The sequence below is a fragment of the Calidris pugnax genome, unplaced genomic scaffold, assembly GCF_001431845.1.
Source record: "Calidris pugnax isolate Ruff unplaced genomic scaffold, ASM143184v1 scaffold41, whole genome shotgun sequence".
Lineage (NCBI taxonomy): Eukaryota > Metazoa > Chordata > Aves > Charadriiformes > Scolopacidae > Calidris > Calidris pugnax.
The window spans coordinates 6,158,021-6,173,350 of NW_015094509.1; the positions used below are offsets into that span (position 1 = coordinate 6,158,021).

Here is a 15,330-nt window from a genome sequence, read left to right on the forward strand (position 1 = left end):
CATCCACGACCTCCCTGGGCAACCTGTTCCAGTGCCTCACCACCCTCACTGTAAAGAATTTCTTCCTAGTATCTAATCTAAATCTCCCCTCTTCCAATTTAAAACCGTTACCCCTTGTCCTGTCACTGCACTTCCTGACAGAGTCCCACAGAGTGAAAGGGAACAGGTTTACAGTATAATATTTTGTCTTAAGCATCGTACCCAAGATTATTTGCCAGGCCACTGACGACTCCGATAACCTCGGTCAGTCAAAATCCAAATCATGCCAGCCCCGGGTGGAAAGATGAAAATGAACACAAAGGATCCGATTTTGAAAACAACCACAAAGGACACCAGCCACACACCACGCAAGAGCAGTTTTTCCATTCTTCAGACCTGACCTCAGCAAGGCTTGTTTAGGTTACTGTGCAAAAATCGGTAAGAAAACAGTACACAAAGCTCTAGGATAAAAAAAAGGGGGTTGCCTAACAGGTACTAAGTATAAAGTTAAATTTTGACAAATTTATTATACAGTTGCACTTAACTCAAAGAGGAGGAAGGAAAACTGGTGCCACGCAGCAGCTGACAGACTCCTTTCTCTGTACGACCTGCAATTCAGGCACATGTCACATACAAAACGCAGAAATTTCACCATCATGGCAACTCAGAAAATATTGGTGATTTGCCACATAGTATTTGAACTAAATTTATACCCTTTTATTTTTTATTTGCACTACGTAGGGAGACTATCTAAAAACAATTTAAAAAAATTAAATCACTTTTACTACTTTTACTTTCAAAAATACCAATCCTCTTTCAGTTCAGTAGCGCATTTTTCATAAGCACGCGGGTGCTTCTTCTATAAAAAAAGGCAGCTATAATACCTTACCTTCAAAGCATTTAATATAATTAAGCATGTATTAATTTTTAAAGAAAATAAGTCACTTGTCTTTCCCTTGTCAGTAAGTCCCCACCCACAGAATTTATCCTTAAATCCTAATTGGTTACTCCTTTAATGCAGACAACTGTCTTTACACACACACACGAAGATGATGTTCCACTGCATCTTCTTTCCAACTACTTCATAGCAAACATTTAATACATATTTCCTTTAAAGAAATCTGAGTGAATTTATTGTATAAAATTATGATTGGCATGGTACAGAAAAGTTCCTTTTAATGCACATTTCCCATTAACTTGTACACAAATATTACAAGTATCAAGCAAAATGCAAAAGTCTTAAGAACTAATTCCATAATACAAAAGTATTCACGTAGTGAAGTTACTCTGGTTACAAAATGTCATGGAAATAAAAGCACTTCAAAATACGTATCTGGGAAATGTTCTCGAATAATCAACACAACCTTAAGTTAGTTAAAAAATGCAAAGAAAAGAGATACCCTCTTCAAAACACTGTTGTTGATTTGGCAAAACGGAGCAAAGTTCAGATCAGTTCGTTTATCGAAGGATTGTTCTTCTCAAGAAACAAACAAAATAAAAAAACCTTTAGTTAAGAAAGGGCTCAATTCTACTATGATGACAAATAACGCCATCAAAAAGTTACCCGGCTCTCTTGTTTTCACACAGGAGCTGTCAGAGGCAGAGACGTGTCAATGAATTCTTCCAGGTAGATACAGATTGCCTTTTCAAAAGCAAACCAACCAACCTAACGACAAGAAAAGAAAAAAAAAAAAAAACCAACCAAAAAAACCCCAAAACAACAAAAAGGAGACAAATCTGAACTTTGTTGTTTCGTTTAACTAGTTCAGTCCCTTAGGTCACAAGGCCCAAGAAGAGCAGTTGGCAACGGATACGTATTTAAGGAACGAAATGGAACACAATAAAATAACACAGAATCCTGCAGACTGAAAGCATCTTTAAAAAAACCTGACACAAAATCAGCAATACGGTCCGTTATTTTTGTGTTTGAGCAATTGAACACCGGTACCTATAGCTACATGAAACTCACACACGCAGGACATCACATTCAGGCATTATTGTTGTTTTCCTTTTACACACACACCAGGAACTATCAGGGTCTCCAATCTATTCAAATGCAGTGAAAAACAGTCCACAGCACGCGTAAAAGGAGCATACAGTGTTGTCTTGCAAAAATGGAGTCAGAATTCCTGAGTCTCAGACATTACTGTCCTCCTCCTTTCCTGGATTATTTATTTTTTTTCCAATGAGAACCTCTAGTTTTCATTTCTTCACTCTGATGAAATTTATAATAGATTGTGTCTTGTAAAAAAATGTCGAACTTTTAGAAAATAACATGCCAACCAAAGTGAATTTTTAAAGCTTTTTAAGGGGAGTGGGGATTCAATTACAAAATAAAGGCCACCTTCATGTAAAATTAGTACTGCCAGTATCCCATCTTTCTGTTTAAAAGATTTAGCTCCCTGGTCTGGAAGCCTTCTTACATGCAGTCACGTGAGTCGAAAAACTCCATCCTTTTAACGATTAAAAATACTATAAATAGGACTAATGTGGAACAGCCCTTTGTTACAATCACCAAGGTGGCCAAACCAATGCAACAGTTGTCAAATAGTCACTGCAATCTATTATAACTTCTGTATTTTCCCTTTTACTTTGCATATTACACAGTGTAACTTAAAATGTTATTTAAGAGCACTTCAGTCCCACAATGTAGGATTTAAGCTTGTGTGAATACATATGCATGGCTCTGCAACATTTTTAATGACTTACAAAAATACATTCAACCAAAACTTTATATAGGGTTCTCTTATTTTTAAATCAAAAATGAAGGAAAAGCCAAATGGTCCCATCATTAGCTAAATAATATACTCCAAGTTCTGGAAGCAATCCCAAAGCAAAAAGCACATTCAAGAATAACATACATTGAATTGCATACTTTCTCATTCATCTTTTATCAGTAATAAAATTCTACTGCATATAATTATTCAGCCTTATAAATAACGTTAAGCAGAAAAATATTTACCTCTGTGCTACTTTTCTCAGTTTATAGAAGCATTTCTCAGTTTATAGGAGCAAAGGGAAAAAAAAAAAAACCTAAAGTGCAGACTACAGGCCATGACAGGCATAATAAATGACCAAAGGTGCAGCCAAATTTGCAATTACATCTTAAGTTACTTTGCCATCTTTCTTGTCTTGCTAGAAGTCATCCCGTGTGCAACTGAAGAGCTGGTCGGTTGGTTTGTGCCACAGTACAACCTGTAACCACTTGTAATTTAAATTCTTTTTTTTTTTTAGAACTAGTTGAATTGTCCATAGATATTTCTAGGCAACAGCTTAGGTTCGCCAAACCTCAGTTTATTAATACTTGAAGAAATCACACAATATTGACACCTCCTCCAGAGAATGCTACTGTCCTTTTGTTGCAGTACGTGGTTGAGCCGCTGATACTGGGCTGACTGTCCTTCACAAGTGATGTCTTCATTTCCATCTCACACGCTACAATAGCCGCGTTCAGCTCCACTTGAGCTCGGTGAACAACATAAAACATGAGTCCTATGCTTATGACAATCTGCAAATGAAACAAAAGAACATCGTAGGCTACGGGAACTGGGAGCAGGGACACAAAGCAACCATCCTGAACAAAACAAAAAAAGTCATCCATGCAAAGACTCGCGGAGGCATCTGTTGACTCAACGCTTCACAGGCAAGACATTAGAAGAGAAATTAACCAGTGAGCCTAGATACACTAACAACCTAAAGAGCATATCAGAACATAGGAATTACATAGAACTGAAATAATTGATGTGAATTGATGCCAGGCAGAAAAGGACCTGGGGGTGTTGGTCGACTGTCGGCTGAACATGAGCCAGCAGTGTGCCCAGGTGGCCAAGAAGGCCAACAGCATCCTGGCCTGTGCCAGGAACAGCGTGGGGAGTAGGGCCCGAGAGGTGATCGTCCCCCTGTACTGGGCACTGGTGAGGCCTCACCTGGAGTACTGTGTCCAGTTTCGGCCCCCTACCATAAAAAAAGACATTGAGGTGCTGGAGCGGGTCCAGAGAAGGGCGACAAAGATGGTGAGGGGTCTGGAGCACAAGTCTTATGAGGAGAGGCTGAGGGAACCGGGGTTATTCAGCCTGGAGAAGAGGAGGCTGAGGGGAGACCTTATTGCTCTCTACAACTACCTGAAAGGAGGGTGTAGAGAGGTGGGGGTCGGTCTCTTCTCCCAAGTCACAGGCGACAGGACGAGAGGAAATGGCCTCAAGTTGCACCAGGGTAGATTCAGGCTGGATATTAGGAAAATTTTTTTCACTGAAAGGGTTATCAGCCATTGGAATGGGCTGCCCAGGGAGGTGGTGGAGGCACCATCCCTGGAGGTGTTCAAAAGATGGGTTGATGTAGTGCTGGGAGGTATGGTTTAGTGATGATGCTCCTTGTTTGTTGTGTGGGTGTCTATTTTTGTCAGTTAGGTTGACGGTTGGACAAGATGATCTTTAAGGTCCCTTCCAACCTAGAAGATTCTGTGATTCTGTGAATCTAAAAGACATTTTCTTTCTTTCCATTGACATCCACATACTTGTTAGAAAGCAAACTCTTCACTTTCTCTCTTGGCAAAAGTGTTTCCACAAAGAAACAACGTGGTGTTATTCCTGTCAGTCAAAAGGGCTGTTTCCCAGGATCAAGTGAATAGTGAGTTGAAACAGTTCTGCAGTTCTCTGCAGCTTGCAGAACAGCAGAGACAGGGGAGGATGCAGGCCAAAGGAAAGAAAACTTCTTGTCCTTGCCCCTTTGGTGTGGAAGAGAGCAGAGAGCAGCCGTGTCACGGTGCTTCCCGGGTACCAGGACTAAACAGGACAGAATCAGAGTTTCCGAGCATCTTGGTGTAGTCTGGGTGGGAAGAACATGGTTTCTGGAGGATGGCTCAGGGAGGAAACAGAATGCTGGTGGTGTAAGGGTTTTTTGTTTATTTGTTTTAAGGAGGAAATGTCATCCAAAGCTATGGGTTTACTTCAGGTTTTTGGTCTGAATTTTATTGCTAAGAATTTTTAAGCTTTCACCACAAAATTTATCTGGAAAAAATCTGGACAACTTTTGCTTCAAAATTACTCATTCAATGACATTGGCAAGCACCACACTCCCCAGAGGCGGGCTTTGGTTTCAATAAAACACCAGTTAAGTTTTCAACTGAGATCCTCCTTAAAAAAAACCAAAATCTTAAAATAAAGTCAAGATGTCTCATAGTGAGAGTCCCTTTGAAACAAGTAAATTCCTCTGCCTTTTTTAAGAACGTCTTATGAAACTACCTGGAATCTGTAACTTCCTTCCCAAAAACCAAAAAGGTTATACTGTTTACAACAGAACCTAAAGTTTTGAGTCCAACATCTAAACTCCATTATTAATCGGCAGGGCTACGTTTTCTTTAACATTAAGGATTATCACTTAAAACCTCTGCCAGCACAGCATAAAAGATGCTAGAATATCACGGAGTAAGGTGATTGACAAGTATGGTCACAGGATAATTGCAGCTAGAAGGCAGTCTCCAGCCCAACCTGCTGCTCCAAGATCAGACCAGGTTGCTCAGGACTTTTGTCCAGTCAGGTCTTGAAAACTTCCAAGTACAGAGATGAGATTTCACCATCCCTCTGAGCAACCTCCTCCCCTGCTTGACTATCCTTGTGGTGACAAAGATGTTTCTCACTAACTCACGTTATATGTTTCAAACGTTATATGTTTCAATGTAAGAGCCAAAAAGACAACTATGGACACCAAGTTCTGAATACATAGGAAAAATCCTGCTCTAAAAGATTACCCAAATATTTAAATTTGACTGGTTTTAGAGATATTACTACTAGCAGTCTAGCTGAATAATATTAAAATATTAAAAGAAAATATATATACACACAGACAAGCATGAAACGTGGAAGATTTTTACAACTATTTACTAAATCAAAGTCCCATCAAAGCCCAACCAGGCAAAGCACCAGGGAGATGCCTGAGAGAAAGTGGGAGAACGTAAATAATTCCTCCACTAACAGGCTCCCTTTCTCTTAGTCAGTCAGGTCCCAAGGACTATTCTCAAGGAGGCGAGAGCTCCTGTTCACACATTCAGCCCCTCCAGCTGGCGCTTACCTGAGTGACAGCTATGTCACAACTTATATAATCTACAAAGGAGAGCCAATGTCATTAAAAAAAACATTAATGGGCAAAAAAAAAAATAATGGAGAAGACCAGTAAAAACTACTACCCTGGAAATAGCATTTCACAACTAAAATGAAAGCTGATCAAGTAAGCACTAATTTTCTTTCTATGAAGGCTACTTACCCCACGTTTAGAAAGGCGTTTTTAATACTCATCACCCTGTTCTACGAAGCCTATAGATTATATGTTCCATTTAAAAACACACAAGTTTTGGGGCGGGGAGGAGGTCTAAAATGGTCCTAGCCTTCATTTTATGTTAGCACTGTTGAATATCAGCTTTATGATTGGAAAAACAGAGGGAGATAAATGACTGCAGTACCAACTGCAAGTCTGCCAATCGTGGCAACTGCTGGTCAAACACAGCCTGAAGTTCCAGCGCTGGCAGAAGAGGCTTTAATATATAATCTGGTTCTGAAATATTCATGACCTTTATGCTCATAACAGTTGCAGACTTAAAGTCTACGCCCAAGATTTATTGACAAATTATTTAATCAGCTAAGCTGATGTAAAGGCACTATACACTTCTCATGAATTTACTCACTTGCAAAATTAAGATATTCCCATTGAGGTGTTTGCAAAATGGTATTTCTAGAGCACTTTTCATCCTGAATTACCTAGGCAAAGTCATGAGTGTTCAGTGCTAAGAGTGAACACTGCACAGGTGCGAGGTCTACAAACCCTGAGCACAGCCCTGCACAGATGGTGGCACAGGGGCTTTTGTGTAGGGGGGGTTTGACAAGTCTAAAATTCAGCAGGAGATTACCACAGAGGGCAAGAGAAGAAAACTTGACAAAACTGTGGCAGAAATAGAAAAAGAGAACAGTGAGTAAGTTCTGCTTTGTGTCACGTGAGGTATGAGAGAATTAAACTTCTCTAACAGAAGGAAACAAAATCAGATTAAAAGGGTACACTGGAACCCCATTTCTCTGGGCACCCAACAATCAATAAGCCTGTGAAAAAGAAACGTCAGCTCAGTTTTACACAATCACTGGGAATACCAATAACAGAGTTATGAATTAAACACTTCTTAAAACCTGCTACTTTTCAGTATCACATGCCACACCCCCTTGGCCCTGAGTCTGTAAGAGTTCTGCTGCCTCAGACCCATGGAGTATGTGAATCTTAAACTTCACCATGATTACTTAAACTGTCAGTTTGCAATCACCTCTCACACAGCTTTACCAAAAAGCTCTGACTGACTCAGCATGCCCCTCCAGAGTCCCCTATTCCATGATCCGAGTCCTACTCAGCTATGTCTATTACACAAAATACTACGTACATGAATCCATATCAAGACTGAACAACTCAGCTGTCATCGGAAGCCTGGGGACTTCATCCAAGCACACGTTTGGTTAAAAGAAATTTTACAGAGGGACAATGAAATTACAAGGAACAGTAATGTTCATACAAGCTTGTAAATTTCAGCTTTGTGTTTTTCTTTTAAAAGATAACATTATTATTTTGTATCTTTGCCCTACAGTAATATCACCTAAGAATTGTCATGGCTCACAGCCTAACAAACCTGCATTGCAATAAACAAACCAAAAAATCCAACACTACTACACAGATTTTGCTTACCAATCAGCAACGTAGATTAAATGAAATAGAACAAGAGGAAATAAATGATTGCCACCTTGACCCATGAAAGCCCCCTGCTTTTGCACTGGAGGCTGCACGACCTGAAGGACAAAGTAGCAATACTGAGCCTCTCTCTGTCTCACCCACGTCCCCATGGGCATGCAGTTTCCAAAGCAAAGATTCAACGGCTTGAAGAGACAAGGCTACAGGAAGGAAACTTGTCTACTGGCTGCAGAAGAAGAATTCTGGCTTGGATCCCACCGGTACAGCAGATGAGCAAGAAATTAGAGGGGTACAGAAATAAACTCAAACACAAGAAGATGACTGTTTCTGAGAGTAACTGCTTATCCAAGCAGTCATAAAGAGACTGATGTTGGTGTTACCAAGGTCTGTGAAAGCGATTATTTTCACGTACCTGCAAACTGAATATAAAATAGCCGCTAAGGCTTTGTTCCGCGATCACGTCCTCCATGGTGCGCAAGGTAGTGCCCAAGTAGGAGTTCAGGAGCTGAGTGGGCAGCAGCCCAACCGAAGAAGCCATCAGGTAGTTGGGTAGTGACAGATCTGTAATCTGAGTAGAAGACAGCGTAAGAAACGGAGCACAGCTCCAACAACACAGTCGATGTGCACAACCCACCAGGCTGCTGCTCCCACCACCATCCCTGCAAAATAATTAAAGCATCCTTACATTCCCTCACCGAGACTTTCCACTGTGTATCCCAGATCATAGAATCATAGAATCGTCTAGGTTGAAAGAGAGCCTTGGGATCATCGAGTCCAACCATCTCCCCTACTCTACAAAGTCCTCCCCTACACCATGTCCCTCAGCACTGCATCTAAACGGCCCTTAAACACAGCCAGGGATGGGGACTCCACCCCCTCCCTGGGCAGCCTGTTCCAATGCCCGACCACTCTTTGGGTGAAAAATTCCTTCCTAATGTTCAATCTAAACCTACCCTGTTGGAGCTTGAAGCCATTCCCTCTCGTTCTGTCACTAATTACCTGTGAGAAGAGACCAGCACCAACCTCTCTACAGTGTCCTTTCACGAAGTTGTAGAGAGTGATGAGGTCTCCCCTCAGCCTCCTCTTCCTCATACTAAACAGTCCCAACTCCCTCAGCCGCTCTTCATATGATTTGTTTTCCAGCCCCCTCACCAGCTTCGTTGCCCTCCTCTGCACTTGCTCCAGCACCTCCAGATCTCTCTTGGATTGAGGTGCCCAAAACTGGACACAATACTCGAGGTGTGGCCTCACCAGTGCCGAGCACAGGGGCACAATCACCTCCCTACTTCTGCTGGTCACACTATTTTTGATACAAGCCAGAATGCCATTGGCTTTCTTGGCCACCTGGGCACACGGCCGGCTCATAGTCAGCCGTTTGTCAACTAGAACCCCCAGGTCTCTTTCCTCCAGGCAGCTCCAGCCACACTTCCCCCAGCACCACATAAAGCACCACAGAACGTGGCTAGTTTTCATCCGGCCTGCTTTAAAGTTACTAGGTTTTATTTCATTTCATCTTGCCTTACGCAACATCTCTGTGCAGAAGTCATTAACTAAGGATGCAATTACACTGTTCATTGAAGATGTTTATTTCTTCGTGGAGAACAGAGCCCTACGATTTATGAGAACTTGCCCGTGGGAAGAAATTACTTTATCAAATGCGAAGGTCTAAAGCAAAAATCTATTCGCTTTGCGTTTTACATGTATGGAAACTAATAAAAGAGGTAATTGTTCAAAATGTCACCATATTAAATATGATCTAGGTAAACAGCATGGCAGATAAAATTTCCCTCTGCAAGGGAAGTTCTATAGCTCATTAAGACAGATACATGTATCAGCTATATCTATACTGATATACATGGGTATCATTAAGATTCTCTACCGAGATATTTGACATCGCACTTTAATTAGTGAACAAAATAGTACACACAGCTACAGCTTTTGTTAGTGTCTCTGGAAAAAACACTCGTAATACTTCAAAGTATTTTCCTCTCTCTGCTGTGAAATCTCTGTTCCGAGTCAGTATGTGGACAGCTTACATGGGAACAAAGTACCAGCTAAAACAGTATCAGCAGCCATTGGGAAATATTAAATGCAAGAGCCAAGAAGCCAAAAGATATTTACGCAAGAAAATGAAAACAGGAGGAAACTATGGGTTTAAAAGCAGTGTGAGAAGGGCGATTTTGAAACAGGCAGTCTAAGGAATTTTCCAGACGATTCAGTTGATCAGATAGTAATAAAACAAATTTTAATTAAGAACATCCCCTAATGATGGGAGCCTACATGGAAATTATTGACCTTGACAGTTTTGTACAATGTCGAAGACAAGAGAATAGCAGCAAAGTTACTCATTTCATCATGCTATTCTTAAAATAAACTTTGGTTACTATGAAAGTCACAGTGCTGAATTCTCAGAGCTCTAAGCACCATCAGTGGAAAGTTTTTGGGAGGAAGGAAGGGCAACAGAGGAGGAGAATGCAACGAAGCATAAAGATTAAGAATAATTCACTGGAACAAGATCCAATAAGCCAATTCCAAACTTCACACTGCAAATTATACTTCCCACAGACTAAAATATATACCAGCAGCACAAATAATACATTTCCCTCTCTATACAAGATTAATTTAGATTTGTAGTGAAAAAGCACTACATAATTATGTCAGAACTTCACATTTGACCGATGCTTTGAAAAGATTTTTTTTTTTTTAAACATTATAGTAATCTGGGGCATGTAATAAGAATGCACAACTGAAACTTCCCATATTGCCATGGGAATGAAGGAGCTGCTATTAAAAGTCTCTGAAATACTAACGCTGAGGAAAGACTTGCTAAGTAGGATGCTATCATTAAAACTAATGGAGCTGGGAAACTTCCCAAAGATTGTTTTAACGCTGCTGGCCACCTCTTTTGGTTTTGTATACATTATTAAGGACACTTGGGTTGCAGAGCAACACATCTGCACATCTGGATCTGTCCTGAAGCAACCGTTCCTCCTGAGGAAGGCTCTTTCCAAACGAAGGGAATGCCAATGGGTACACTGGACTGCAACTTGTGCTTCCACTAATATGAAAGCTAAGAAGAAAAGGGAAAAAATTTTGCAGGTACCCTTTTAACTCCTGGTTTGTAAAGTTTAGACCTGCACTGGTATCCCTTCCCCTAGAAGGCACAGGAAGCAGATGCTGTCCCTACCTAAGAAACCTGAGAAATTGTCAATAAAACTTACAGCTTTCCAGATTTTTCCTTCTATGAACTTTACCTATTCTATAAACCTGTCGGGCTGGGGTCTGGGTGGCCAAGTTGCCAACAGCAGCTCCCATGACTCTGTTTCTAGTGAAAGTTCAAGCCAGTGAAATTAACAGTGAAATCCCAAGGCAAGCACAGATGCAACTGCATTATGGGCCGTACCGATGTATTTTAATAAAACTAAGAAATACCCATCTGCTCTGGTAACGAGAGCATTAGCCAGAAACTCTCCCATTAAGCCTTGGAAGGGCTTTTTGCAGCCAAAGTTTTTTGTGTATTCTTTGCAGCTGACACCTTTGGTTTGGTACTGTCAAAGCACAAATATTTGTGTCAGGACTTTGTTGGGGGCTCACATGCCTTTGGGGATTGCAGCAGATTTCTGCTCCCCCCCCTACTTACAAACCCCCATGTTTCGGGTCAGACAAGCTTAGCAACCGAGAGCAAAGCACAATTCTGATGGTCTTTATTTTCTCCCCCCCGCCAAAAAAAACGGAACAAAACCAAAAATAGTTGTTAACTTTCCCACAATCAGAGCAGGCAGCCCGCACGCTCCTGCAGAGCAGGTACCATTTCTTCAACTGATTTCACCACCTGCATTTCTGGAACCAGAGAGGGGCACTCAGATATTTTAGTCCTATTATTTCTTTCATGTGATATTCCTCTCAAAGAAGGGGAAGAAAAAAAAAAAAAAGAAATACGAGGTCTGCTCTAAGCTACACGTGGCACTACAAATAATCAGTTTGCACAAATCTCTTTCCCAAGAGCCACTAGTGGAAAGGAGGTGATAAGCTACATACCAGGCATCCTTACAGACCTGCCTTCAGAACACTCAGGGCTGCCAAGAGGAGAGGGCTGTGCGTGGGCAAACACTTCAGTAAGAGCTATCAGCCCAGCCCATTAGCCCAGGCCACCTTGGCATCACAGGAGCAACAATTAAGCAAAACCCACTCAAAGGGAAATACAAAAGTGCTTGCACAGTTAACAAGTGTCTAGGTCTTCCAGGAAGGCGAGTAAATGCATTACCCCCTGCTCCTACCATTTCCCAAAGAGCAGCAGCATGACCTTCAGAAGCACGATGCTCACGTCTGGCTGGGGATAAACTAAGGAACTCGTGTTAACTTTCTTCTTGTGCCGTTTCAGATAATATGATCCCACCACTAACGAAATGCTAGGAAGCTCTTCCTTCCTTCTGCACATTCCCCTGCAATTCAGCCTCCCCAAAACCCTCAGCAGATGGTACACACCACTGAACAAGTGCTTGTGGAAACCCATTAATTAAAAGCCCTGCAGATGACCCCTGTCACCTCAAGGTTATGCCTTGCCCATTTCCTTCCTCCCCTCTTATTTAAATATTCTCAGTATCTCTACTTAAAAATAGGCAAATAGAAAACACGCACAGACCAGACCACTGGAAAATTAAAGATGCGTAGGTTTTCTTAAGTTCACTGTACTTTACTATTAAGAGCAATCTTTTTGAAATTCATTGCTGAAGCTGCTAGCACAGTGAAACGCATAGGGCACCCCAAATCCCCTTGCATTTTAAACTTCAGTAGAGCATTAAGTTTTCAAATAAGTCCGATTTCAAAGAAATGACAGCTCAGTCTGCGTAGGTAGAATTTTGTACGCTATATGTAGCCTAAATTCAACTCACAACAGGAAACTGCCTTGAATTCCCAGATTTGCATGCCACATTTTTATTTTCCAGTAATCTAATAAAGTGTTCTTGATTAAAAAATTGAACATGCCATCCTTTATTTGACTGTGCTGCAAAATAATAAATCCTGAGGAACAAACGCAGCCCAAACAGTCAACACCCAAGTTATTTGGCATGCTCAAGAATCTGGTTTCATCTCATTTCCTATCTGTTATTTTAACACTGAAACCTTCCACTTGGAAAGAAAATGATTGAGCTTGCAGCACTCAGAGAAAATAAAAACACTGATTTACAGCATCATTTTAACATTGCACTGGCACGAATACTCTGCTGAATCGCGTTTCCAACAGAACAGTTACACCAGGAAGAAAATAATTTTAATTTGGTAATTTTCTGGTCAGCTCTTCAGATCCAATACTATCCTACAACTTCTGTAGACTATTTCAAATGACACTCGGAAGCCATGAGCAACAAAAGCACAACAGCTTCTCCCCAGTTTAGGAGAGTCACGCTATAGCAGAAGCTTCATCTGCTACACCAGGACCTTGGGCTCTGGGGAGACTGCTCCTGGCTGCACAGGTCTAAGCTTCCTTGGTCCTTCAATAATATAGGTAAATAAACACAACAACTCGAGTTCTTCTCATTCATAATGAGGAAACAGTTAAAGGCTCTGCTTAAAAAGAAATTATAAGTTGCTACAGCTTCTACAGACAAAGATTGCAGCTCTTGAGACAAATGACCCAGCACACACAGTTCTATACATCGTAATTTTAACTATTTGATGTGGTGTTAACCCTTAAAAATTGCATGGACTCATTTTTTTTCCTTAAATAACAAATTTGGTATTCAGTGACCTACTCGTTTCAACCAGACAATTCCACCAAAATTAAGCAAGTGCTTCAGAAGGATCAGGACCACAGATGGGGGAAAGAAAGAGTGCTGTAAGAAAGTAGCAGACCAAATCACTTGTTTAGAGGGTCTCTTGAAGAGCATAGGAGTTACTGACAAACGTTTAAAATATTTCACAATCTGGTTTGCTTTGTTTTGATTTCACCAGGTTAGAAGACCACAACTGAGGTGCAACACACAGCCAAAACCAGATCCTTCAGGCAAAGCACTCGGGAATAGCCGAGGGCCTGAAATTATCATCTTATCATATCTTTGAGTATCATGGTACTCAAAAAGAGTACCCTCCATGTTCTTCTTTACTTTCTCCTTTACGATGACCAAAGAGAACAATACAACTATGGATTTTAAAGAACTATTCTTCAGGAATGAACCAATCTTCATCTAAAAGTAGAAGCAGCAAGACTAACCCTTTTCCAAGCCCAAGTTTAAACAAACTTTCGGTACCACCCTGGTGTACATTTTTAAGCCCTAAGCCTACATCTTGCTGCTCTGCCCAAAACCTCTGACCTCTCCTGTGCGCATGGACTTGACAACCTGTATGGATTTGCCAGATGCAGGCTACAAACAGCAATCAAACTGAGCCAAGAGTTTTAATCCGTCCGCTTCTTTCTTCCCAACATGACTAGTTATATTAAGCACTTTAGGGAGACCTGGCAAGACTGCTTAAAAATACAAACCTGTGCCCCCCCCTCAGATCACTTCAAAAACACAGGCACTTTAAAACTATAGAGTTCTCTGTAGACTTTGCTACACAGCACCTTGGTGCTTCTTTCTAACACCAGCACACAGCCTTGAAAGCACGAGAGGAACTCTAACTAGATGCCACTGAAGAAGGCGCCTCCAAAACCTGCCTGCCGACTATCTGCAAGGACAGAAGAGCCACTAGCACCAGCCAGGTGGGGTGGTTTGCTTTTACTCTTGTTAAAAGGGAAAGAAACCAAGGTTTCTCTGCAGGAAAAGGAGACAACCTCCACCAGTGACACCGACCACCATGCCACAAGCCATTCCTTCCAACCTGAGCAGCTTTTCCTTGGCCATAGCACAGCCCGGGCTGGGACTCACCGCGAAGACGGCGTTCTGCAGCCCGAAGGGGATGGGGGTCAGTCGGGCCAGGGCCACCACCTTGAGGCCGCTGCCGCCCTCCACCACTCGGACGACGGCGCTGAGCGTCTCGCTGCCTTGGATCCTGGCCCGCGACCAGCGAGCCAGCAGCCGCTTGCAGGCCATGTGGGCAACGAAGGTGCCGACCAGGACGCCCAGCACCATCAGCCCCATGCCCAGCACGAAGCCGTAGAGGTAGCCGGCGGCCACGTTGAGCAGGATGTAGCCCCAGCCGCAGGGGAAGGAGACGACGATGAAGCCGACGGTGAAGAGCAGCACGCCGGCCAGGCTGTCCAGGCTCTCGGCCCAGAGCAGCAGGTCCCGCAGGTACTGGCGCACCAGGGCCAGCGAGGCGAAGCAGAGGGCGGCCAGGACGCACACGCTGAGGCAGCTCTTGCACCAGCAGGTGCCCAGGAGGCAGCAGGAGCAGCGCAAGCCCCGGGCCTCGGCCAGCCCGGGCCCGCCGCCCGCCTCGGGCAGCTGGCAGAGCAGCAGCTCCGCCGGCGGCAGCCCGCCCTGCTCCGCGTAGGGCCCCAGCAGCAGCCCGCCGGCCCCCGCCGCCTCCGCCGGGACGAAGCCGACGGGGTCCCCGCCGCCTCCTCCTGCCGCCGTCCCGGCGGCTCGGGACAACCAGCGGCCCAGGTCCTGCCGAGCCCCCTGCGCCGCCGCCTGCTTCACGGCCCGGGAGAGGAGCTGCAGCGCCGCGGTCCCCGCGCCCCACATCCCCCAG

General features: G+C 43.0%; 1 protein-coding gene across 1 annotated transcript; it reads right to left on the reverse strand.

The window, feature by feature from the left end:
- Positions 1-1,084: 1,084 nt before the first annotated feature.
- TMEM64 (transmembrane protein 64) lies at positions 1,085-15,323 on the reverse strand. Its single transcript, XM_014965604.1, has 3 exons — positions 14,562-15,323; positions 8,108-8,263; positions 1,085-3,487 (listed from the first exon to the last, which is right to left on the reverse strand). The coding sequence occupies exons 1-3, from the start codon at positions 15,321-15,323 to the stop codon at positions 3,293-3,295; spliced, it is 1,113 nt and encodes a 370-aa protein (XP_014821090.1). The 3' UTR covers positions 1,085-3,292.
- Between the last annotated feature and the right edge of the window lie 7 nt (positions 15,324-15,330).